This window comes from Ranitomeya imitator, chromosome 4 (genome assembly GCF_032444005.1).
Source record: "Ranitomeya imitator isolate aRanImi1 chromosome 4, aRanImi1.pri, whole genome shotgun sequence".
In the NCBI taxonomy this organism is placed as follows: Eukaryota; Metazoa; Chordata; class Amphibia; order Anura; family Dendrobatidae; genus Ranitomeya; species Ranitomeya imitator.
Window position 1 is genome coordinate 247,325,266 of NC_091285.1, and position 27,464 is coordinate 247,352,729.

The window sequence follows — 27,464 nt, forward strand, 5'->3', positions numbered from 1 at the left end:
AATCGCCAAGATCCGTTGAAGCGTTCCAGAGTTATAACCTCATAAAGGGACAGTGGTCAGAATTGTAAAAATTGGCCCGGTCATTAACGTGCAAACCACCCTCGGGGCTTAAGGGGTTAAAGTATAGAACGCATGCGTCATACAACGCACAACAACGCAAGTACTTGCGTCTTCTGCGTTGCCAATACACTTCAATGGAGGATTTGAAGTTTCGACGACGCAAATACAACGCAAGTGCGACGCAAGCGTTTTTTAAAAATTTTGGACGCAGAAAAAAATGCAACATGTTGCGTTTGCAATGCACTGCCAGGTGCGTCGAAAGGACGCGTCGCAAAACGCACCGAAACGCATGAAAACTAACGCACATGCATTCCCAATGTTAAAGATAGGGAAACATGACGCGTGCGTTGTTTTGCGGTGACGCCGCTGTGTCCAAAGCCGCAAATGTGAACGTAGCCTTAGCCAGATCCGGTGAAAAAACGGATCCATCGCAACAGTTTTTCACAATGTGTGAGGGACATGACTTTCCTGTCAGCTCTCCATGCACACAGACATGTATGTAGATTATGCCCACTGACGGGTGAGGAGAGCCTCGGCCACACCGTGACATCACGGCTCCGGGCTCCACATGGACATCACTTCTCAGCCAAAGCAAACAGCAGAGTTGAGCGTGACGTCTAGTTTGAAAAAAAAAAGACTCTTTCACCACAGTCCCTTGGCGGTCCCAACGGTCGCTTTCATGTTGTGAGAGTTTGGTTCGTCCTCTACCGCTCTCGTCACTTTATTCCCCTCCCCTAAGGCAGCACACAAGCTTTGCTTTTCCTTCCTATTGTTTCCCGCCGCGGCCGCGCCACAGTCCCCGATAGACGCGCGCTCACGTGTGCCCTCAGTGGTTCCCCCTCGTGCTCGGTCACGTCCTCCCTCTTCACCGGTACGTACGCGAGCATGACGCGGGGTCGCGCTCTCTCTGTGCGAGGTGCAGGCCCTGCTTGTAGTACCAGCGGCCGACGCTAAGGGGTCGCTGTTCTGCGCTTTTTGCCCCCTCTCCACCACCAGCAGCAGGAGCAGCAGTGGCCGCCGCGGCCTTAGGTCTTTTTGTCTGTGAGGCAGAGTGAGGAGCGCTCGATTCCGCGGCAGCTCAGCTCAGCCGCCGTAGCGCGGGTACATGAGAGAGAAGCCGCCGAGCGGAGGGCGCAGGAGGCCGCGGACGGCAGCGCACACGCAGCCCAGCCGTTAACACAAAGGGAGACCTGGAGCCCGCAGCGGCCCGGCAAAACATGCCCCGTGTCAGGCAGCAGTCAGCCGGGTGTCCGTGCTGAAGAAGGGAGACCGTGCGACCGAGGTGTCCGGTCAGCGGCGGGCCGAGCCTCCGCCGAACACTTATCTACGTGAAGCCCCCCGCTCTGGCCGCGGCCTGAACTTTTCCGTGTGCCCCCCTCTCCCGGACCGGCTCCCCCGCTCCTGCCAGCGCCTCCTGTGCGGTCCATGAGCGGGCTCGGGCCGGCCGCTGGCTCCCTCCTCTGCTGAGAGCCGAGGAGCGGGAGGCCGCCACCCCTCGCCCCGGAGCCGCTCGCCTCCCGCAGTCACCGCGCTCCCCGCACCTCCACACCACTAATCGGTTATCTGAGGACACTGCCCGGTCTCTGCAGCCAGCTCGCACGATGTCGAACTCGACGGTAAAAGCGGAGCCCGATCACCGGAGGAAGGGGCAGGCTTTCCTGGACGAGCTGCGGCAGTTCCATGAGAGCCGAGGGTGAGAGTGCTGCACATGCAGCGGGACTGATCACCGGGGGGAGGGGAGCTACCGGGGGGATGTATGGAGGGAGACCGTGCACATGCCTGTGTGTACTGCCTGTGTGTGCGGAGGGGCCCTGACTGTGGGGTCACGCCGGAATGTTATTTACTACGGCCACTGGCTGCCATGCTGGGAACTTTCTGGGAAACTACAACTCTCAGCAGAGTGTGCGAACCCCGGATCAATACAACCTGTGGCCTCCTCTACTGCAAGTGCTCAGGCGCTGTCTGACTCCTCACTGGTGATCCTTACATTACAGGGTACTAGCCGCCCATCTGCAGACTATTACCTTGCTTTGGGAAAATACTGAGCTGCACTTGATTCACTTTACATGTGTATTGTGCCCTACAATGAGTTTGTAGGAGCTGGAAAATGAGGTGGCGCAAGATTTGGCTCTGCTATGTCCATATGAGATACATCATCATACTCATACATACATCATCATACTCATACATACATCATCATACACTCATACATACATCATCATACACTCATACATACATCATCATACTCATACATACATCATCATACTCATACATACATCATCATACACTCATACATACATCATCATACACTCATACATACATCAGTCTCATCATCACGTATGAGATACATCATCATAGTCTGATCATCAGGTGCCACATACATCATCATAGTCTGATCATCAGGTGCCACATACATCATCATACTCTGATCATCAGGTGCCACATACATCATCATAGTCTGATCATCAGGTGCCACATACATCATCATAGTCTGATCATCAGGTGCCACATACATCATCATACTCTGATCATCAGGTGCCACATACATCATCATACTCTGATCATCAGGTGCCACATACATCATCATAGTCTGATCATCAGGTGCCACATACATCATCATACTCTGATCATCAGGTGCCACATACATCATCATACTCTGATCATCAGGTGCCACATACATCATCATACTCTGATCATCAGGTGCCACATACATCATCATAGTCTGATCATCAGGTGCCACATACATCATCATATTCTCATCATCAGGTATGACATACATCATACACTCATACATACATCATACTCTCATCATCAGGTATGACATACATCTTCATACACTCATCAGGTGTGACATACATCATCATACTCGGATCATCAGGTGTGACATACATCTTCATACACTCATCAGGTGTGACATACATAATCATACATACATCATACTGTCATACATACATCATACTCCTCATCATGTATGAGATACATCTCATCATAGACATGGATTTCAGAAGAGACAGCTGACTGGAAAACTATCCCAATATCCTAGACACTACAATTCCCAGAAGTCTAGAACTCATAGTCTGGTCTGGGTCTTAGGAGGCCATGGGTTATATTGTTCTGAATTATGTCTTTATATTGTAATGTCTTTTAGGGTATATAATGTACATTGTGTTGTCACATAGCTGGATGGAGAAGGCCAGACATGACACTAACTTGTCCCTGGTTATCGACAGGAGATATAAAGGTTCTTTGTTGTGCTCCTGTTAATGAGCACATGTACAGCTCCACCTGTATGCATTCAGCTCCTGACTCATAAATAACAGCTCATCTGTGCAGCAGGGATCGCCCAAATTTCAGAACCTGGCATTCATGTATATAGATGCCGTACAGCTTCCAGGAGTATATACTTTGCTTCAGTAGTCCATACACATGCTTATATGCTGCCACACTGATTACCATAGAAATAAAATACGCACAGGCTTTCTGAAACCAGCTGTTTGCAATGAATGTTGGCATACTGCATATGCAAGGTGTTATCCAGGACATTTTTGCACTTGCCACTGTTTACTTGTGCCAGATCTAATTGATGGTGAGTTTGTGACCACTGGAATGACAGATAAGCCTGAGTTCACACTGCGTATGCTTTGTGAACCTATTCAGCATATACATCTGGGAAAACTGCCAATTACACCAACTTTAACTATTGGCTCCCATTGACTTAGTTTAGGCCAAAAGTGACGTTTGGCCTTCAATGTTTTTTATATTCAGCAAGTTTTTTTTCACATCATGTGTAGAAAGGAACAGCAAAATGCACATGTAATTAAAGTAAAAAAATAAATAAAACTAGTAGAAAAAAAAATAAGGCCTGTGGTCAACAAATACCACTGTATGGCTTTGCAGTGACGTACTTTGGAGTTACGTGTTCAGGAATACTGATGTACACCCAGGGATGGACACAGACAGAAGAGGGCCCCTGTACAAGAGCAGTATATGGGCCCTTTGCATGTCAATGTCTCTGACAGAAGCAGCTTTCGAGGTGAAAGTGGGCCCCATAGCCTCTTGGGCCCCTATACAGCTGCACAGTTGCCACCCATGGTATGTCCACCACTACTCCTGAGGTGTATAGGTGCTCAGATAGGGCCCCATCCCATAAATATACATGTAGAACAGAATCCTGCAGTCTTGGGTAGATGATACAAGAATTCTTTGTGTGGTCCAATATATAATGTGTAAATAATGACCTTTATCAAACTCCACGGGTCTAAAAGTACCTGTAACGCTAGCGCTGAGTATTGAGAGTTGCGACTGCTGTTGCCTCCGATGTATCACTGTAGCATGAGCTGATCAGAGCCTAAAGAATAATCACCCATGGCTGCATCGTCTACCTAGGGAAATTAGTTCCAGGCTGGGTATGGGTTCCTTTTTTTTCTTAAAGCAATTATATTTTATCGAAATGTTACAATAATGGAACCCCCCCAGTAAGCTTAGGCCTCACCTATTGCAGGTTGTACAGCAATATTTAGGATATACTGAATGCGGATAGCCCATACACTGGCTTTCACATTGCGCTCCTTTCCATGTCTTAGCAGGTCCCGGTTCCGGAAGATCCCTGCGGTTGGGGGCAGAGAGCTGGACCTGCACACTCTCTACACCAGGGTCATTACTTTGGGAGGCTTTGCAAAGGTAAGGAAACTTTCCATGTGGTGCAGATGTCTGCTGACCCTAAGGCATATATTGTATCCTAACCAAGATGTATCTCTGTATACACTCCACATGTTGTTTGTGTTCTTACTATCCCTCCGCACAGTCAGTAGGAACTTGCCACATGTCTATGGTCTTTTCGGCCCGACTTTCTACCACAGCAGGCTGTTGGTATACATAACGCACACAGTCTGGCCTTTACCAAGCCCAGTATACATGACACCATCTGATCCTTAGGCGGAACCTGTGTGTTTGTATACAATAGATTATGCTATGTGTATCCGTATACACACTGAACATTCCGTATTAGCACAACATGTCCAGATTCTGTATAGATCAGCGGGGCATGTGTACACAGCATAGTGTATATTATATATACACACATACATTGTCTTCCTGGAGCAGAACAATATGTCTTCCTGGAGCAGAACAATATTGTATCATACAATTATTAGGTTCTGTAGAAGGACGTAGATCTGGGTATTTATTATGATGGAATATAGGCTGAACTGGATGGACAAATGTCTTTTTTCGGCCTTACTAACTATGTTATGTTACATTTCCATTTGGAAAATGTATATGTGTATGCCTAATTACATAGATATATACTGTATTATATATATTGTACATGTACACATTATATTTATATTACACACTAATGTACCCATTTCTATGCTGTATATGTGATATATACCCAGTTCTATTCTGTATACATGATATATACCCAGTTCTATGATATGTACATGCCCAGCTGATATATACCTATTTCTATGCTGTACACCCACTCTAAGCTGATGTATACCCATGCCCAGCTGATATATACCCATTTCTATGCTGTATACATGCCCAGCTGATATAACCATCTCTATGCTGTATACATGCCCAGCTGATGTATGCCCATTTCTATGCTGTATACATGTGCCCAGCTGACACATACATCCATTTCTATGCTGTATACCCATTCAAAGCTGATGTATACCCATGCCCAGCTGATATATACCCATTTCTATGCTGTATACATGTGCCCAGCTGATGTAGACCCATGTCCAGCTGATATATACCCATTTCTAGGCTGTATACATGTGCCCAGCTGATATATACCCATTTCTATGCTGTATACATGTGCCCAGTTGATATATACCCATTTCTATGCTGTATACATGTGCCCAGCTGAGATATATACCCATTTCTATGCTGTATACATGTGCCCAGTTGATATATACCCATTTCTATGCTGTATACATGTGCCCAGCTGATGTATATACCCATTTCTATGCTGTATACATGTGCCCAGCTGATATATACCCATTTCTATGCTGTATACATGTGCCCAGTTGATATATACCCATTTCTATGCTGTATACATGTGCCCAGTTGATATATACCCATTTCTATGCTGTATACGTGTGCCCAGCTGATGTATATACCCATTTCTATGCTGTATACGTGTGCCCAGCTGATATATACCCATTTCTATGCTGTATACATGTGCCCAGTTGATATATACCCATTTCTATGCTGTATACATGGGCCCAGCTGAGATATATATCCATTTCTATGCTGTATACATGGGCCCAGCTGAGAGATATACCCATTTCTATGCTGTATACATGGGCCCAGCTGAGATATATACCCATTTCTATGCTGTATACATGGGCCCAGCTGAGATATATACCCACTTCTATGCTGTATACATGGGCCCAGCTGAGATATATGCCCATTTCCATGCTGTCTACACTTGCCCAGCTGATGTGTATGTATGTATGTGTGTGTGTAAATTGCCTCTTCTGAGAAAAAGAGGACTTAAACTCTATAGCGCCACCTGTTGGAAGTAGCGATCCTACAAGTCACAATCAACTCTTTAACGAGTCGTGCAATATGACTTAGGATAAAAGCCAAATTAGTATCTCAATTCGCAGACACGGTGTTTCGGGCTGTTGGCCCTCGTCAGTGCGAAGCATGAGAACTAATTTGGCTAGGTGAGAGGCTCTGGACTGGGGTCTAAGGGGTATAGTTTCTCCTTATGGAGAGTGACATACCATCTCTGGCTTGTCAAGGTAAGGAGGCTTATTTGCCGTACAATGCTCCTCTGGGAAATATAATATGTAAATTGCCTCTTCTGAGAAAAAGAGGACTTAAACTCTATAGCGCCACCTGTTGGAAGTAGTGATCCTACAAGTCACAATCAACCCTTTAACGAGTCGTGCAATATGACTTAGGATAAAAGCCAAATTATTATCTCAATTCGCAGACACGAGATGTGTGTGTGTGTGTATACATGTATATACACACCCATGCCTAGCTGATATATACCCATACCCAGCTGAGATACATATATATATATATATATATATATATATATATATATATATATATATATATATATATATATTAAAAATACACCCGTGCCCAGCTGATATATACCCATTTCTATGCTGTATACGGGTGCCCAGCTGATATATACCCATCTCTATGCTGTATACATGCCCAGCTGATGTATGCCCATTTCTATGCTGTATACATGTGCCCAGCTGACACATACATCCATTTCTATGCTGTATACCCGTTCAAAGCTGATGTATACCCATGCCCAGCTGATATATACCCATTTCTATGCTGTATACATGCCCAGCTGATATATACCCACCTCTATGCTGTATACATGCCCAGCTGATGTATGCCCATTTCTATGCTGTCTACACTTGCCCAGCTGATGTGTATGTGTGTATACATATATATATATATATATACACACCCATGCCTAGCTGATATATACCCATACCCAGCTGAGATATATATACCGTATATACTCGAGTATAAGCCGAGATTTTCAGCCCAAATTTTTGGGCTGAAAGTGCCCCTCTCGGCTTATACTCGAGTCAAGGTGGGTGGCAGGGTCGGCGGGTGAGGGGGTGAGGGCGCTGAGGCATACTTACCTGAGTCCAGCGATCCTGACGCTCCCCCTGCCGTCCCACGGTCTTCGGTGCTGCAGTTCTTCCTCTATCAGCGGTCACGTGGGACCGCTCATTAGAGAAATGAATAGGCGGCTCCACCTCCCATAGGGGTGGAGCCGCCTATTCATTTCTCTAATAAGCGGTGCGGGGACCGCTGATAGAAAAAGAAGCTGCGGCACCGAAGACAGCTGTCCGGGAGAAGGAGCCGGACGCCAGGACCAGGTAAGTATCGCATAGTCACCTCTCCACGTTCCAGCTGCCGGGCGCCGCTCCATCTTCCCGACGTCTCTGCGCTCTGACTGTTCAGGTCAGAGGGCGCGATGACGCATATCGTGTGCGCGGCGCCCTCTGCCTGATCAGTCAGTGCGCAGAGACACCGGACGCCGGGAGCTGCAAGCAAGAGAGGTGAGTATGTGTTTTTTTTTTTTTTTTTTTTTACTGCAGCAGCAGCAGCGACAATGGCAGAGCTTTCTATGGGGAAATATGAACGGTGCAGAGCACTATATGGGGCAATAATGAACGGTGCAGAGCACTATATGGGGCACAGCTATAGGGCAATAATGAACAGCGCAGAGCACTATATGGGGCACAGCTATGGGGCAATAATGAACGGTACAGAGCACTATATGGGGCACGGCTATAGGGCAATAATGAACGGTGCAGAGCACTATATGGGGCACAGCTATAGAGCAATAATGAATGGCGCAGAGCACTATATGGCACAGCTATGGGGAAATAATGAACGGTACAGAGCACTATATGGGGCACAGCTATAGGGCAATAATGAACGGTGCAGAGCACTATATGGGGCACAGCTATAGGGCAATAATGAACGGCGCAGAGCACTATATGGCACAGCTATGGGGAAATAATGAACGGTGCAGAGCACTATATGGCACAGCTATGGGGAATGGTGCAGAGCACTATATGGCACAGCTATGGGGAAATAATGATCTATTTTTATTATTGAAATTCACCGGTAAATGCTGCATTTCCACCCTAGGCTTATACTCGAGTCAATAAGTTTTCCCAGTTTTTTGTGGCAAAATTAGGGGGGGTCGGCTTATACTCGGGTCGGCTTATACTCGAGTATATACGGTATATTAAATATACACCCGTGCCCAGCTGATATATACCCATTTCTATGCTGTATACCCATGTCCAGCTGATATATATACCCATTTCTATGCTGTATACATGTGCCCAGCTGATATATACCCATTTCTATGCTGTATACATGTGCCCAGTTGATATATACCCATTTCTATGCTGTATATATGGGCCCAGCTGAGATATATACCCTTTTCTATGCTGTATACATGGGCCCAGCTGAGAGATATACCCATTTCTATGCTGTATACATGTGCCCAGCTGATATATACCCATTTCTATGCTGTATACATGTGCCCAGCTGATATATACCCATTTCTATGCTGTATACATGTGCCCAGTTGATACATACCCATTTCTATGCTGTATACATGTGCCCAGTTGATACATACCCATTTCTATGCTGTATACATGGGCCCAGCTGAGATATATATCAATTTCTATGCTGTATACATGGGCCCAGCTGAGATATATACCCATTTCTATGCTGTATACATGGGCCCAGCTGAGATATATACCCATTTCTATGCTGTATACATGGGCCCAGCTGAGAGATATACCCATTTCTATGCTGTATACATGGGCCCAGCTGAGATATACCCATTTCTATGCTGTATACATGGGCCCAGCTGAGATATACCCATTTCTGTGCTGTATACATGTGCACAGCTGATGTATATACCCATTTCTATGCTGTATACCTGTGCCCAGCTGATGTATATACCCATTTCTATCCTGTATACATGTGCACAGCTGATGTATATACCCATTTCTATGCTGTATACCCGTGCCCAGCTGATGTATATACCCATTTCTGTGCTGTATACCCGTGCCCAGCTGATGTATATACCCATTTCTGTGCTGTATACATGTGCCCAAAGAAGAAAAAGAGCCAAAAAGAACGTGCACACCTGCTACAAAATATATAGCAAAATATAGAATAAATTTTATTACAAGCAAAGACACCATACAAATATAAAATCAATTAAAAAACTGTACCAAAGTACACAACACCCCCATATAACAGCCTATGCAGGAAATACGAAATCTGCAAAAAACACGCTAAATATACTGTACTAATAAACACCTTGTTCACAAGAAATACAATATGAGGTATACCAACATGAATGTATATAACAAAAGATACACAGACCAAGCCCTCTAAAAAACACACACACTATAGGGGTCCCTATATGTGTCCAAAATGAAAACAAATGAAAGGGCATATAGCGTGTACACATATATAATATGCTGGTGGCCCTGAAAGGGTGAAAGGAATGCTGCAAATGAGTTAAATCTCGCAAAGTACGAGCCTGCAAATAAACCTTGGGAACCACAGAGAGTAGAGAGAAGCTCAAGTAAATCAGGCAATGAATACAACCTGGAGCCCGGTCATGTATCTGGCAAAAAATGTGGACCACAGAGAGAGCAGGAAACACTGTGCAATGCTGAAAAGTGAAAGCAGCAAGGAAAATAGCTTTCCCTGACGAAGCTGCTCTTTAGCAGCGATACGCGTGGGATCTTCCCACACCCCACATTTTGGCCCTGATATGCCTGGGTGTTTTGTGGACTATTTTCCTTGCTGCTTTCACTTTTCAGCATTGCACAGTGTTTCCTGCTCTCTCTGTGGTCCACATTTTTTGCCAGATACATGACCGGGCTCCAGGTTGTATTCATTGCCTGATTTACTTGAGCTTCTCTCTACTCTCTGTGGTTCCCAAGGTTTATTTGCAGGCTCGTACTTTGCGAGATTTAACTCATTTGCAGCATTCCTTTCACCCTTTCAGGGCCACCAGCATATTATATATGTGTACACGCTATATGCCCTTTCATTTGTTTTCATTTTGGACACATATAGGGATGCCTATAGTGTGTGTTTTTTAGAGGGCTTGGTCTGTGTATCTTTTGTTATATACATTCATGTTGGTATACCTCATATTGTATTTCTTGTGAACAAGGTGTTTATTAGTACAGTATATTTAGCGTGTTTTTTGCAGATTTCGTATTTCCTGCATAGGCTGTTATATGGGGGTGTTGTGTACTTTGGTACAGTTTTTTAATTGATTTTATATTTGTATGGTGTCTTTGCTTGTAATAAAATGTATTCTATATTTTGCTATATATTTTGTAGCAGGTGTGCATGTTCTTTTTGGCTCTTTTTCTTCTTTGATTATATTTGCTGTTTTTATGCCTAATGTAGCACCCTGTAACCTCATTATATACTTGCTTATATTCTAGTGGTGCACCTGCCACTATTCTTATCTTTAGTATACATGTGTCCAGCTGATATATCCCAATTTCTATGCTGTATATCCGTGCCCAGCTGATGTATATACCCATTTCTATGCTGTATACATGTGCCCAGCTGATGTATATACCCATTTCTATGCTGTGTACGTGTGCCCAGCTGATGTATATACCCATTTCTATGCTGTATACATGTGCCCAGCTGATGTATATACCCATTTCTATGCTGTATACATGGGCCCAGCTGAGAGAGATACCCATTTCTATGCTGTATACATGTGCCCAGCTGATGTATATACCCATTTCTATGCTGTATACCCGTGCCCAGCTGAGAGAGATACCCATTTCTATGCTGTATACATGTGCCCAGCTGATGTATATACCCATTTCTATGCTGTATACCCGTGCCCAGCTGAGAGAGATACCCATTTCTATGCTGTATACATGTGCCCAGCTGATGTATATACCCATTTCTATGCTGTATACATGTGCCCAGCTGATGTATCTACCCATTTCTATGCTGTATACCCGTGCCCAGCTGATGTATATACCCATTTCTATGCTGTATACATGTGCCCAGCTGATGTATATACCCATTTCTATGCTGTATACATGGGCCCAGCTGAGAGAGATACCCATTTCTATGCTGTATACATGTGCCCAGCTGATGTATATACCCATTTCTATGCTGTATACCCGTGCCCAGCTGAGAGAGATACCCATTTCTATGCTGTATACATGTGCCCAGCTGATGTATATACCCATTTCTATGCTGTATACCCGTGCCCAGCTGAGAGAGATACCCATTTCTATGCTGTATACATGTGCCCAGCTGATGTATATACCCATTTCTATGCTGTATACATGTGCCCAGCTGATGTATCTACCCATTTCTATGCTGTATACCCGTGCCCAGCTGAGATATATACCCATTTCTATGCTGTATACATGGGCCCAGCTGATGTATCTACCCATTTCTATGCTGTATACATGTGCCCAGCTGATGTATATACCCATTTCTATGCTGTATACCCGTGCCCAGCTGATGTATATACCCATTTCTATGCTGTATACATGTGCCCAGCTGATGTATCTACCCATTTCTATGCTGTATACATGTGCCCAGCTGATGTATATACCCATTTCTATGCTGTGTACGTGTGCCCAGCTGATGTATATACCCATTTCTATGCTGTATACATGTGCCCAGCTGATGTATCTACCCATTTCTATGCTGTATACATGTGCCCAGCTGATGTATATACCCATTTCTATGCTGTATACCCGTGCCCAGCTGATGTATATACCCATTTCTATGCTGTATACATGTGCCCAGCTGATGTATATACCCATTTCTATGCTGTGTACGTGTGCCCAGCTGATGTATATACCCATTTCTATGCTGTATACATGTGCCCAGCTGATGTATATACCCATTTCTATGCTGTATACATGGGCCCAGCTGAGAGAGATACCCATTTCTATGCTGTATACATGTGCCCAGCTGATGTATATACCCATTTCTATGCTGTATACCCGTGCCCAGCTGAGAGAGATACCCATTTCTATGCTGTATACATGTGCCCAGCTGATGTATATACCCATTTCTATGCTGTATACCCGTGCCCAGCTGAGAGAGATACCCATTTCTATGCTGTATACATGTGCCCAGCTGATGTATATACCCATTTCTATGCTGTATACATGTGCCCAGCTGATGTATCTACCCATTTCTATGCTGTATACCCGTGCCCAGCTGATGTATATACCCATTTCTATGCTGTATACATGTGCCCAGCTGATGTATATACCCATTTCTATGCTGTATACATGGGCCCAGCTGAGAGAGATACCCATTTCTATGCTGTATACATGTGCCCAGCTGATGTATATACCCATTTCTATGCTGTATACCCGTGCCCAGCTGAGAGAGATACCCATTTCTATGCTGTATACATGTGCCCAGCTGATGTATATACCCATTTCTATGCTGTATACCCGTGCCCAGCTGAGAGAGATACCCATTTCTATGCTGTATACATGTGCCCAGCTGATGTATATACCCATTTCTATGCTGTATACATGTGCCCAGCTGATGTATCTACCCATTTCTATGCTGTATACCCGTGCCCAGCTGAGATATATACCCATTTCTATGCTGTATACATGTGCCCAGCTGATGTATCTACCCATTTCTATGCTGTATACATGTGCCCAGCTGATGTATATACCCATTTCTATGCTGTATACGTGTGCCCAGCTGATATATACCCATTTCTATGCTGTATACATGTGCCCAGCTGATGTATCTACCCATTTCTATGCTGTATACATGTGCCCAGCTGATGTATCTACCCATTTCTATGCTGTATACATGTGCCCAGCTGATGTATCTACCCATTTCTATGCTGTATACATGTGCCCAGCTGATGTATCTACCCATTTCTATGCTGTGTACGTGTGCCCAGCTGATATGACTGTTTCTGGAGAGGTAACACATGACTGCAGTGTAATCAGGGCGGCTTCCCGTAATTGTGCCTATGTCAGCCCCGTGGGTCGTTGGAGCGTCCCCCGGGGCTCCAGGCCAGCTGTATGAGGAGGCATTTGTGGGCCTAGCAGGCCTTCCGTGTACGCAGGAAATCCAGGCCGCGGCGTACATGCCAGCTTGCCCTCGGCCGGCCGCGGCTCCATGTGTGCGGCTTCCCTCACTCACTACTTTCCGCGCAAGTCAAAATTAGCGGGCAAAGCCTTCCACATCGCCAATCGTCCCCAGAGCACGGCGCCTCGTCCCGCCCGCCCCCTGCCGGTGTGCTCAGACACTGCGGCCCCGCCCTCTGTCACAGCTGTGCTCTGCTTCTGTCCTAGATCTCGGAGAAGAACCAGTGGGGAGAGATCGCGGAGGAGTTCGGCTTCCCCCGGGCCTGCGCCAATGCTGCCTTTGCTCTCAAACAGTATTACTTGCGGTGAGTTGTGTGCTGGCCAGCCAGGTACAGTATGTGCCCAGTGGGCTATCGCCCTGTTACCTCATGCATTTGCCTTTGGACTCCTCCGTTTGTGCTGCTGCTGATTTGTGCGTTGTTTTTCGTACATTTTGATCACATATTGGCGTTGATATGTCTGCCGCTCTGGGAAATGTCTCCATCTGGGTTGTCCTCTCTGGTTCTTTATGGCACAATATTCACTTCTTCTCATGGAATTGCTGCTTGGTGTCGCAGGTCAGTAATCCGGCTGTGGTCAGAAGGCATCGCTTGTTTCTGCAACATTTGGGCTTTTCCTCTCGCCTCACCATCACTTCCATAAAAACCGTAAGGAAATGTTTACAAGCAGAAGGGACTAAATTCATTCTTTGTATTAAAAATGGTGACCCATTGGAAAATAAGCAACAGGCGGAAGAAAAGAGAAAATTGTGCTCCAGCGATGCTTGGTTCAGTGACATCAGTAACCACCATCTTTATTTAGATAATAGTGATTAAGGCTTGTAGCTGAGAAGCCTCGGACCCTGGATTTCTATGGTGACCAGTGTATTTTTTCATTTTAACAATATCTCAATAAATATTTTTTTATGCTTTTAACTGAACCAATCATCCCTGGAGGACAGCTTTCTCTTTTTTTTTTTTTTCTGCCTGTTGAATTTCCACATCCCAGACTAAAACGGTTCCGCGCGATGATCTGCATACAACCAAGGTGCAGCTTCATGTGATGAGCTGACTTTTCCTTCTACCCCTCTGTTTTGTTATTGGATAATAATCGCCAGAAAGAAACGCTGCATTTTGTACTTGGCTACCTGTGCTGGATGCTGAAGAAGCATTTCATAACGACAAAAGTGCAACAATCTGTAATTTTTGAGAGTTTCGTTCTACTGGTTAAGGCTACTTTCACACTTCTGTCTTTTCAGATCCGTTGCAATGCATCATTTTGGGAAAAAAACGGATCCTGCAAATGTGCCCGCAGGATCCGTTTTTTTTCCCCATAGACTTGTATTAGCGACGGATCGCCACACGTCACATCCGTCGTGCGACGAATCCGTCGTGTTTTGGCGGACCGTCGTCTGGAAAAAAGTTCAATGTAACTTTTTTTGTCTGCGTCGAAAAAACGTACAGCGACAGATCCTGCGGCGTCCGTCGTTGGCTAGAATGGAAGCCTATGGGTGCAGAATCCGTTGCTGTCCGTCAAATGACGGAATCCAGCAACAGATTCCGTTTTTTTTTACACTGAGCATGCCTGGAAGGATTTCTATTCCTTTAATTTAACCCATTTTTCCTGCAGCTGCTGCATCGACCGATCCGTCAAAAAACAGGATCCAGTGCATCCGTTTCTTACAATCTGCATAGGATCCGTCTTTTCAACACTTTGACGGATTGTGACTGATTCTAAAAGACGGAAGTGTGAAAGTAGCCTAACATAGGCAGTCTTATGAATATCTTAAAGGGGTTGTCCAGGCTTGGGCCAAGCGTCTAAAGGCAGTCGCTATGTGACTGGAGACTGCCAAACTGTAACTGTGCGGTGTGCACAGAATACTGGTGAAGCGTGCCTGCGGGCATACCACATGGTGTCACGAATCTTTAGTAAATTAGAGTGCTTGGCGACCCCTTCAAAGGAAATCTGTAAGTACAGAATGACTGTTCAAACTACGTCTCGGAGCTCCCCAGCGGGGCTAATCGTTTATATACACCTTTCCCTCAATCTCCGCCCCAACTCTTCTTTAGTTGACAGACCTGGCTCCATAGAGGTAGAGAAGGGAGGAGATAGATGAAAAACCAAGCAGGTGGGAAGGTGAATTTAAGTGACTGGCCCCGCCGTGTAGCTCCGAGCGCATGTATTGGTTTTAAAGTGACTCTCTCAGGACAGAACGACTGTTCAAACAGAAGCAAGTACAGGTGCTTGGTGCATTACGGCGTGGCCAGTGACTCAAATAAACCCTCCCATCTGTTTTCCCTATCTCTCCGTCCTTCTCTGGCTCTGAAGCCAAAGCTGTAATCATGGGAGAGGGGGTGAGGTGCTGGAGATTGAGGCAGGGCAAGCCTGTGGAAGGGTATATATAAATGATTGGCCCCACTTTTGTTCACCGTTCAGCAGGACTTAGTTTGAACATCACGGTGCGTGCCCATGGTCAACAATTGCTGTGGTTTTAACGCTCCGTATTTATGCAGCGTCAAAACCGCAGTGTCCAGATGTTACAGCATAGTGGAGGAGATATCTAGAATTCCCATGTCCACTATGTATGAATGTGCACCTGCTGATCACCCGCGGAGACTGACATGCGGCTCGGGTTTACGAGCCGCAGCATGTCAACTTGTCTTGCAGAGATGCTAGTCTACACAAGAGAAATTTCAACAGTAGAATGTATTTGGAAGCTGTAAATCCGCGAGGGTCACTGAACACATGCAGACTTGATTAGAGCTTGGCATTTTGGACGCTGCGAAAATACCCTGCATCCAAAGTGCTGCTTCTTCGGTGTCGTGGGAAAGTACCCTCATTCTGTGCTGACAGACCCTTTTAGTTATACGCATATAACATACACGCTTTTTTTTTCTGTTAATTTTTTTTATTTTTATTACTAAAACCATCTGAGAGAAAATAAAGCCTGACCTTGTGGCCTATAGCAGCCAGATTTCAGCCTTCTACCGCTAAACTGATTTGAGAACACAGTTGCATTAAAGCATCATATAACATGTGTCCTGCCTGTAGAGCAATCTTCTGCTTTAGGGAGATCACTTCCAACTTGACGTAGTTTGTGCTGGACATTTTATTTTGGCTCTCTCTAGTACTTGGATTCAGTCATATTACTTTTAGGCCATGTGCATACGCTGCAGATTCCGTTGCAGAATTTTCCGCAGCAGATTTGATTAAATCCGCAGTGCAAAAAGGACTGCGGATTTATCGCGGTTTTTTTGTGCGGTTTCCACTGCGGTTTTAGACACCTGCGGATTTTTAATATGGAGCAGGTGCCAAACCGCTGCGGATTCCGCACAAAGAATTGACATGCTGCGGAAAATAAACCGCAGTGTTTCCGCGCGTTTTTTTCCGCAGCATGTGCACAGCGGTTTTTGTTTTCCATAGGTTAAGATTGTACTGTACACCACATGGAAAACTGCTGCGGATCCGCCACGTCAAAACCGCTGCAAAAACCGCAACGTGTGCACATACCCATACCGTTACACAGGTTAGTTTTCCTAATCTTCCCATGATAGAGCACTGTGACATGTTAGTTTTGGAATTCTGCTGGTCTTCTAACACCATATTTACAGAGTGCTAGGCATGTTGATTGCTTTGCTATATGATAGTATTGTCTTTTTTTGCTTTTCGTTTCGCCCAGTACTTTGTCACTTTGAGATCTGTTGTACGAGCTTCGGGTAGTCTGCATGTAGCGTCCTTCTAGCTGAGAGAGGCGATGTGTATACTCGGGCTGTCATCACACGCATCCTACACATGGCTCCAGGAGCTCTCGCTGCTCAGGCTGCCTTCCTACTGGCTGTCCTAGATTGACTCCACACAGAGAAGCCAGTCTGCGTTTCGTAGGTCTACTCTGAAATCTTGGAGTAGCTGCCTGTTTCTTGTCTTTTGTCAATTGCTTATTCCAGTAGAAAGTTAGAATTTGGGTGCACGGGTCAGCTACTATACACTATTCACAAAAAGGAGCAGAAGAATATTTGGGGTTTTTTGCTATATGTGCATATAACTTGGCTAATACTTTGCTACATGGTATTTTGAACTATATTTCCACTATGTAATGTTCCCTAGGTTTATTAATTGGTAGGATTCAATATTTGGCATAAAAATCAATTTGCACAGGTTTTTTTTTGCCCCCTAAATGGTACTGAACCTTAAAAGCGAGGCCCGAATAACTGTATGAATTATTTTAAAAGAAAAAACAAATTACATTGCATTGCTAGTTTTATAAATGTGCTGCTAAGGCTCTAATCACGTCCCGTGTTCTACATACTTTAGAAAATAAATATGCAATGCAGACATACGCAATGATATGTTTAGTTACAATGAAAGAAATATACTTGCCGGTCACTGAGATGGGCAAAATTGCAAAAAAATGTAATATAAGTCTCAAAGAATGGTTGCTTCTTATCCTGGCTTTTATGGGCAAATGTGGAGGATCCAGTTTTCCTGTATTATGTATGTATCAAGACTAACATTCCTTGAGCTCTGTGACTTGTCATCTTTGAGCAGTGGCCTGATTATAGATTCTGTCCACTGCTTAGCAACAGACACTGACTGTGAAACCCTCCATTCACCCCCAGATGGCAGTATGCTAGTGAGGGTTTTGCATTAGTATTTGTAAGTGGGACAAAAACAAAGCAAATCTGTAATGGAAACTTTACTAGCACCACTTCTGTGTTTTGATTCTGCTCCTGGTGTTTGCTTGCAAATTTTGATACATTGACCAAAAATACTGTCTTGCTTTGTGACCTAAGGTGAATGTGTCACGATTTTTATTTTTTTCTTATTACGGTAATTATTAACTATATTAGCATTTATTTTTAAAACCATAATAAAATGTAATGTTTTTAATGTTTATTTTGTAATTTAATTTCTGCAGCCACTGGGGGCTGCTATTTTTATTTGCTGGTATGTGTCTCAGCACGACACCACGAATATGGCAGATACAGGGCATAGGAGACTATGGTTGCATCTACTATACTTATGGCTGCCCAAAGTATGGCCCAGTGCTACAGTGTTCAATGGCAAGAGCTGGCAGGAGGTTGAGGGCAGCGACGGTGGCTTTGTCCAGCTTATGCCAGGCCAGTGAGCTGTTCTCACTACTGGAACACCTTGCTTCTACAAATCTTCTCTGAGCAGGACTGTGGGGGTGACTTCTTCCAGGTTGGTAGCCGCATAAGTAGGACAATACCAGACTGCCCGACTTGTCTTCACCAAAGCAGTGTTGAGAGCACAGAAGTGTAATCACCCCGCTCTGAACACTGACTCCTCTCTGCTCAGTCAGTGGAAGTCCTCATTCAGATGTGTTGATGCTGAATGGGGCTTTACTGCTATCAATCATCTTCAATGGACATAGTGCATTGTTCAGAGAAAAAATAAAGTAAAAAAAAAAACCCAAAACTTTAAAATCGCCCTTTTTCTCCCTCATTAATGAAGCACTCTTGTTTAATTTTTATTCCCTAAACCTGTCTAAAATGGTGTATACTGTAAGTGTTGATATACTCGCCAACTGCTAAGTTCACACCAGGCGTTTTGGCAGTGTTTTTTTCTCTGCGTTTTTTTTTTCCTGGAAATTTTCAGCTGTGTTTTACAGTACCAGCAAAGTCTGCGATTTCAGAAATCTCATGCACATAGCTTGTTTTTTTTGGCATAAGAATTTTGTTCTTTGCATGGTTTTTGCACAATTTAGCATGTCAATTCTTTCAGCGTTGTTTTTCAGCGTTTTTCACCCATTGAAATGAGTGGGTGCTAAAAAAACGCACTAAAAACGCAGGTATCAGGTTTTGCTGCTCTTTTTTTTGTGCCAAAACCTGATTCTATAGAATAGGACTTTTCTTTTCCAACACTAAACTTTATCAGCACGCACAAGAAACAAATCTAGCTTTCCAAAATCACAGCAAGAAAAACCAAGGAAAACCTGTTTTTGTCTGCAGCTTCTGTCCTGCCAAGAACTCCTGTTTTGTTGCAGGAAAAAAAAACTGAAAAACCGCCTAGTGTGAACTTACCCTGAACCTGTTTCTCAGTACCGCTCTAGTGTTCTTCTCAGTCACGTGATGACTATTCTGAACAGCCGGCTCACACGTTATTATATGTGTGAGCTGCAAGTACCGTATCTTGTACTATGGAAGTGTATGGAGGGTCATTCTGAGCTTCGTTCTGATGCTTCATATTGTAATAGCGACTTGCACATAGAGCTCTGTGTGATCCGGCTGTTTAGAATTGCAAAGAGTGAAGATGGTGATACGTGAGTATTATCAATACACTTGTACTTCGTTACACAGGTCTGAGGAATACAAAAAATGAACAGGTGTGCTTCTTTAGCCCCCCTAATGACATATGACGTATCGGTATGTCATACGCCGGCTTGCACACCGAGCACGCATTTTTCCCAGACCGTTTAATCAGCTGTATTATGCCTCTAGCAGCCACAGGTGTAGCGGAGCTTCACCATCAGCTGTTAATCTGTTAAATCCCACGGTCAGTCTCTCGGTGCGTCCATGACGTGATCGCAGAGCGCCAATGGGTTGTCATGACAGCCAATGGTCTGCTGAAGCTGTTAACTGGCATTCGTAGGAGATCATGATGGCACAAGCAATCAGACGGTTGCAGCTTATTTAATACAGTAAAAAAAAATTTTTTAAATAATGTCTAATCGACCCCTTTTGCCCCATTGCAAATAAAACTATTTAAAAAACCCATATATTTGGTATCTCTGCATTAGTAAAAATACAGTCTGTCAAAGTTTAAAAAACGTATCAGTAAAAACGTCTGTTCAGGGCTCTAAAAATAAGCCCTCACGCAGCCCCAGATCCTGTTAAATAAAAACTTTGTGTGTGTGTCGGAAGATAGTGAGACAAATTTTGTTTTTTTTCCAAATTACATTTTTTCCCCCCCTGGTTTTCAGTGCATTACATGATAAAATGAATAGTGTCATTGTCAAGTACAACTTTTCCTGCAAAAAATGAGCCCTCATACGACTATATTGATGAAAAAATATAAAAGTTATGGCTCTTGGAAGAATGGAGAAAAAAAAGTAAATTGAAAAAAATAGAAACTTGCCACGTATTGAAGGGGTTAAAAATAAATGAAAAAATGCTATAAACCTATCGGCAAAAGTCCAGGCTATAAAAGTTTAAAATGAGCCTTTATGGTAAATGCCATAAACAGAAAAATATTTGAAATCCTCAATTGCAATTTTTCACTTACCAGACCTTAAAGAAATGTCATAATTAGCAATGAAAACATTGTACATACCTTCAAATAGTATCAATAAATGACAGGCAATTTTTTTTTGTCATGCAATGGACACCATAAATAGCCCCCCATCTGCCCCCCCCCCCCCAAAAAAAAATAAATAAATAAAAAAATGGAAGAAGGATTTTAATTTATTCGCTGTATTTTCCTAGTGCACTGTGTGGAAGGTGACACTGTTCAGATCTAGCTATCAGATTTCAGTTACCAAAAAATTGTGTCTGACTTTCTTCCTAAATGTAATTTTCCCTCACCAACATTTACTGCAGACCAGGGCTGGTTTTAGACAAAGTGGGGCCCCATCACACAAACATTTTGGTTGTATTTGCATGCACTGAATTTTGGCCTCCATATAGTATAATGCACTCCCCATAGTTCCCCATGTAGTATAGTGCACTCACCAAAGTCATCCATATAGTATAATGCACTCCCCATAGTCCTCTATATAGTATAATGCACTCCCCGTATCCTCCATATCTAGTATAATGCACTCCCCGTATCCTCCATATCTAGTATAATGTGCTCTTTGTAGTCCTCCATATATAGTATAATGCGCTCCCCGTAGTCCTCCATATATAGTATAATGCGCTCCCCCGTAGTCCTCCATATATAGTATAATGCGCTCCCCGTAGTCCTCCATATATAGTATAATGCGCTCCCCGTAGTCCTCCATATATAGTATAATGCGCTCCCCGTAGTCCTCCATATATAGTATAATTCGCTCCCCGTAGTCCTCCATATATACGTATAATGCGCTCCCCGTAGTCCTCCATATATAGTATAATGCGCTCCCCGTAGTCCTCCATATATAGTATAATGCGCTCCCCGTAGTCCTCCATATATAGTATAATGCGCTCCCCCGTAGTCCTCCATATATAGTATAATGCGCTCCCCCGTAGTCCTCCATATATAGTATAATGCGCTCCCCGTAGTCCTCCATATATAGTATAATGCGCTCCCCGTAGTCCTCCATATATAGTATAATGCGCTCCCCCGTAGTCCTCCATATATAGTATAATGCGCTCCCCCGTAGTCCTCCATATATAGTATAATGCGCTCCCCGTAGTCCTCCATATATAGTATAATGCGCTCCCCGTAGTCCTCCATATATAGTATAATGCGCTCCCCGTAGTCCTCCATATATAGTATAATGCGTCCCCCCGTAGTCCTCCATATATAGTATAATGCGCTCCCCGTAGTCCTCCATATATAGTATAATGCGCTCCCCGTAGTCCTCCATATATAGTATAATACGCTCCCCGTAGTCCTCCATATATAGTATAATGCGCTCCCCGTAGTCCTCCATATATAGTATAATGCGCTCCCCGTAGTCCTCCGTATATAGTATAATTCGCTCCCCGTAGTCCTCCATATATACGTATAATGCGCTCCCCGTAGTCCTCCATATATAGTATAATGCGCTCCCCGTAGTCCTCCATATATAGTATAATGCGCTCCCCGTAGTCCTCCATATATAGTATAATGCGCTCCCCGTAGTCCTCCATGTATAGTATAATGCGTCCCCCGTAGTCCTCCATATATAGTGTAATGCACTCCCCGTAGTCCTCCATATATAGTATAATGCGCTCCCCGTAGTCCTCCATATATAGTGTAATGCGCTCCCCGTAGTCCTCCATATATAGTGTATTGCGCTCCCTGTAGTCCTCCAGTATTATGGCCATCACATACTCACTGAGTTAAAAATAAATAAACACATGCTCTCCTCGTTCCCCCGCTGCTTCAATCTTCACAGCTCGTCTACTCAGCAGCTCTGCTGCTCGGCACAGCATGGTGCCCGTTGAAGTGACGTTATCACGTCCTCTGCGTCAAAAGCTGAGGGGGAATGATGCGAGGTTGAGCGTTTCCATTGTATCTACATCTATGATGCTGACAAAGTTGAATGAGAAGGGGGGCCGGGTGGTGTGCCGCTGGGGAAGTGGGGGCCCTAGGCCAAATGCCTAGTTTTCCTGCCCCTAAAGGTACCGTTAAACTAAACGACTTACCAACTATCACGACCAGCGATACGACCTGGCCGTGATCGTTGGTAAGTCGTTGTGTGGTCGCTGGGGAAACTGTCTTCAACGATGCCGAAGTCCCCGGGTAACCAGTATAAACATCGGGTTACTAAGTGCAGGGCCGCGCTTAGTAACCCGATATTTACCCTGGTTACCATTGTAAAAGTAAAAAAAAAAAAAAAAAAACAACACACTACATACTCACATTCCGATGTCGGTCACGTCCCCCGCTGTCAGCTTCCCGCACTGACTGTGTCAGCTCCGGCCGCAAAGCAGAGCACAGCGGTGACATCACCGCTCTGCTTTATGGCCGGCGCTGACAGTCAGTGCAGGGAAGCTGACGGCGGGGGACGTGACAGACATCGGAATGTATGTACTGTTTTTTTTTTTTTTTTTTTTTTTACTTTTACAATGGTAACCAGGGTAAATATCGGGTTACTAAGCACGGCCCTGCGCTTAGTAACCCGATATTTACCCTGGTTACAAGTGAACACATCGCTGGATGGGCGTCACACACGCCGATCCAGCGATGACAGCGGGTGATCAGCGACCAAAAAAAGGTCCTGATCATTCCCCAGCGACCAACGATCTCCCAGCAGGGGCCTGATCGTTGGTCGCTGTCACACATAACAAGATCGTTAGCGGGATCGTTGCTACGTCACCAAAAGCGTGACGTTGCAACAATATCGTTAACGAAATCGTTATGTGTGAAGGTACCTTAACACCTGCTCTACTGCGAACAAGCAGTACACCAGGTTTCAAATTTCATCATCTGCTTCACCTGCTTCACCTAGTGTTTTCATTCCATAAAGTAAAAAAAAGTGAATTGGTTGACAGTATAAAAAAATGACTAACCAGTATGTTTTGAGATGTTTCTTAAAGTGCTTGCACAAATAGTTAGTGTAAAACACATTGTAGAACCTTGGGGCAAAAATGCACACCTTTGTGCTACAGATTTACTTTACCCTGATAATTTGTTTTACATTTTTGGCCATGTGGTTTAATTATGCGCCATGTGAATAATTGCATGGATGAGAATGGTGCTCGTTAAAGGGTTAGTATTGACTTTTAGGATTGGTACTTCCTATAGGTGGCACTAGAGTTCTAGTCCTCTTCCTCTCTGAAGAGGCAATATGCATATTTAATTTTGAAGAGGAGCATTGCAAGGCTTAAGTCTACTCACATTGGCATGCCAGGCAAGGCATGTCACTCTCCACAAGGAGAAACGTTTCCCCTTGGACCTTAATTTGTGTAACTCCAAGTGGTCGACGATGACTGGCACATAGTTGTTTTGCTTCATACCTACTACCTGTCACACCATTCCCAAGGGCTGGGAGCCTAGACTTGCTGGGTGTAGTATCACACAATTTACAGTACATAATGTACCTTCTGTACCCTAAAGCTTTGGAAGTTATGATAAACATTGAAAATAATGTGGAAAAGGTTCAGGAAATATCATGCTAATAGAAAGAGTAATCTTCAGTCTGAAAATGGTGATGTAGAGGTGACACTTTTTTTCTAGATGATCAAATACAGACAACCTAGGTTCTTCTGGTTTCTGAATTACTGATTGGAAACACTGATGTGTACTCTAAACCTCAGAGCAGGGGTTTTCTGAAAAAGGAAAACCCCTATAACATATTGTCAAGTAATGGTATATAGCCTGTCACGGTCTTGCAACATACTGTTAAGCTCTAAAGTCCCTACCTCTCTACATGGTGATCTCAACACCTGTCAGAGCATGCTTGGAACACTCTCCTACAAATGACACGTTTTGGGCAGCTTGTATCAGCTGACGGGTTAGCTTTAGCATACTTACTGATCAATGCTTTCTCCATGATTTATTCTGTACCTGTCCCCTTCTGCACTGTGTGTCTACAATTCATACTTGTCAGCTCACATATCATATTTGTGGACTGCAAGTCGCTCTCAATTTGAATTGTGGTCACATGGTACAAAAAGTGACCAGAATGCTATAGTTCATGGGCAGAGAAGGTGATTGGTAAGTATTACTAAAAAAATAAAACATTTGGTGAGGATGTTATTTTAAGTTTTGGGCTATGTGCTCACGATGCGTTTTTGATGCGTTTTTTTTTTTTACACACGTAAATGGTCCAAAAACGCAATGGAATACTTTGCAAGGTAATGCAATGACAATCCTGAAGCGTTGTTCACATGATCAGTAAATTTCCGTCCGTATTTGCAGCATTTTATTTTCTGCAGCATGACAATTCTCTTTGCATTTCTGCAGCATTTTTGACTCAAAGACGCAGGTGTAAAAAAGCTTGCGTATATCTGCTTATTTGGTGCAGATTTACTGCCAAAAACGCTGCAATTTGTCAAAGGAAATGATGTCAGAATGAGGAAGGGTGTGGGTGGGCGGAGAATGTGTGTGTGGCCGGAGAATATGTACCTGTGTGTCTTATGTGGGCGGAGAATGTGTGTGTGTGTGTACCCAGGCATCGTCTGATGGGACTAGTACTCCCATCCGGCTACATTTTTGTCACATAGACAGCATGAGCCGATGATGGGAGAATAGTCTCATCATCCGGCACCTGTGTTCAATTGTAAAAAAAAAAAAAAATCAAAACCTTTACTTAATTACATACATACTCACATACAAAATACATACTCACCGATCGCCTAATCCCCGATGCCCGTGTCTCCTGCAAACAATAAAAAATAATAAACCAACATATACTCACCTTTCTGCCACAGTCCATTTAATACCGAGGGTCCCACGGCGATCTCACCCGGCCGGCGGCGATACACTGACAGGAGGTGTTAGCTCCAGCAGTGTATCACTGAGGCTCCGTGTGAGTTCACCTGAGTTCATCAGCTGATCATCTCTGGGGCTCTCACTTACGGCACTGCTGTGTGAGAAAGTTCTCACACAGCGATAGTGCCGTAAGTCAGAGCACCGGAGCTGATGAACTCCAGTGAACTCTCACGGCAGCTTAGTGATACACTGGCAGAAGGTAATCGCTTCTGCAGTTTATCGCCGGAGGCCGGGTAGAGCGGTCGCATCTCCCGATGTGACTGTTCTACACGTGAGATCGCCGTGGGACACTCGATATTACTCGGTTTTATATGGACTGTCGGACAGGATAGTATTATATGTTGGTTTATTATTTTTTGATTGGTTGCAGGAGACGAGGGCGTCGGGATTAGGTGTTCAGTAAGTATGGTAAATTAATATTCAATAAAGGAGTCTTTGATTATTTCAAATAAAGACTTTATTCTGGGTATCTGTGTTTTATACAATATCACTATGGGGTTAGTAATGGAGAGGTGTCTTATAGATGCCTCTCTATTACTAACCTGTGGGTTTGATGTCACCTGACAATACAAAGGTGACATGAACCCCACTTGCCACTGCTACAGGGCAAATGGGGAAAAAAATGGCTTCCCCGACGCCGGCAGCTTCTTCCTGTACTGAGCGGTCACATGGTACCGCTCATTACAGTAATGAATATGCGGCTCCACCTCCCATAGGGGTGGAGCCACATATTCATTACTGTAATGAGCGGTAACAGTGACCGCTCAGTACAGGATGAAGCTGCGGCGTCAGGGAAGCAGGGACTGCACAGCACCAGGAGCAGGTGAGTATAACGGGGAGGGGTAGCGCTGCGCGATAGTCACCTGCTCCTCATTTCGGGCGCCGCTCCGTCTTCAGCAGTAACGCTCAGGTCATAGGGCGCGGTGACGTGGTTAGTGCGCGCCCTCTGCCTGAACGTCAGTACTGAAAACGCTGAAGATGGAGTGGCGCTGGAACAAGGAGCAGGTGAATATTGAAAGTGCCAGGGGCCTGAGCGACAAAGAGGTGAGTATGTGATTTTTTTTTTTTTATCGCAGCAACACCAAATGGGGCAAGTGTTTATGGAGCATCTATGGGGCCATAACGTTTGTGCAGCACTATATGGGGCAAGTGTCTGTATGGGGCCATAATTAACGTTTGTGGAGCATTACGGTATATGGGGCAAGTGTCTGTATGGAGCATCTTATAGGGCCATAATCAAGGTTTGCGCAGCACTATATGGGGCAAATATCTTTATGGAGCATCATATGGGGCCATAATCAGCATTTGTGCAGCATTATATTGGGCAAATGCGTCTATGGAGCATCTTATGGGGCCATTATTAACCTTTATGCAGGATTATATGGGACATATTTTAATATGGAGCATCTTATGGGGCCCATCATAAACTTTATGGAGCATTATATGGGGCTCCTGATTCAATATGGATATTCAAAAACACTTAACCTACTGATGTCTCAATTAATATTACTTTTATCTATTTTTACGTTTGACATTTACTGGTAGCTGCTGCATCTCCCACCCTAGGCTTATACTCGAGTCATTAAGTTGTCCCAGTTTTTTGTGGCAAAATTAGGGGGGTCGGCTTATACTCGGGTCAGCTTATACTCGAATATATACTGTGTGTGTGTGTGTATA

General features: G+C 44.3%; 1 protein-coding gene across 4 annotated transcripts in view; it reads left to right on the forward strand.

The window, feature by feature from the left end:
* Nucleotides 1-1,046: 1,046 nt before the first annotated feature.
* The window catches only part of ARID2 (AT-rich interaction domain 2), a 163,667-nt gene continuing 137,249 nt past the window's right edge, over nt 1,047-27,464 (forward strand). For 2 of the 4 annotated variants that reach the window (XM_069764477.1, XM_069764479.1), the window contains exons 1-3: nt 1,047-1,753; nt 4,644-4,740; nt 13,935-14,032. In XM_069764477.1, the coding sequence (XP_069620578.1) occupies nt 1,662-1,753; nt 4,644-4,740; nt 13,935-14,032 (287 nt within the window). In that variant the 5' untranslated portion in view covers nt 1,047-1,661. The remainder of the gene's footprint in view (nt 1,754-4,643; nt 4,741-13,934; nt 14,033-27,464) is intronic. The other 2 variants (XM_069764478.1, XM_069764480.1) reach the window with 1 other exon arrangement.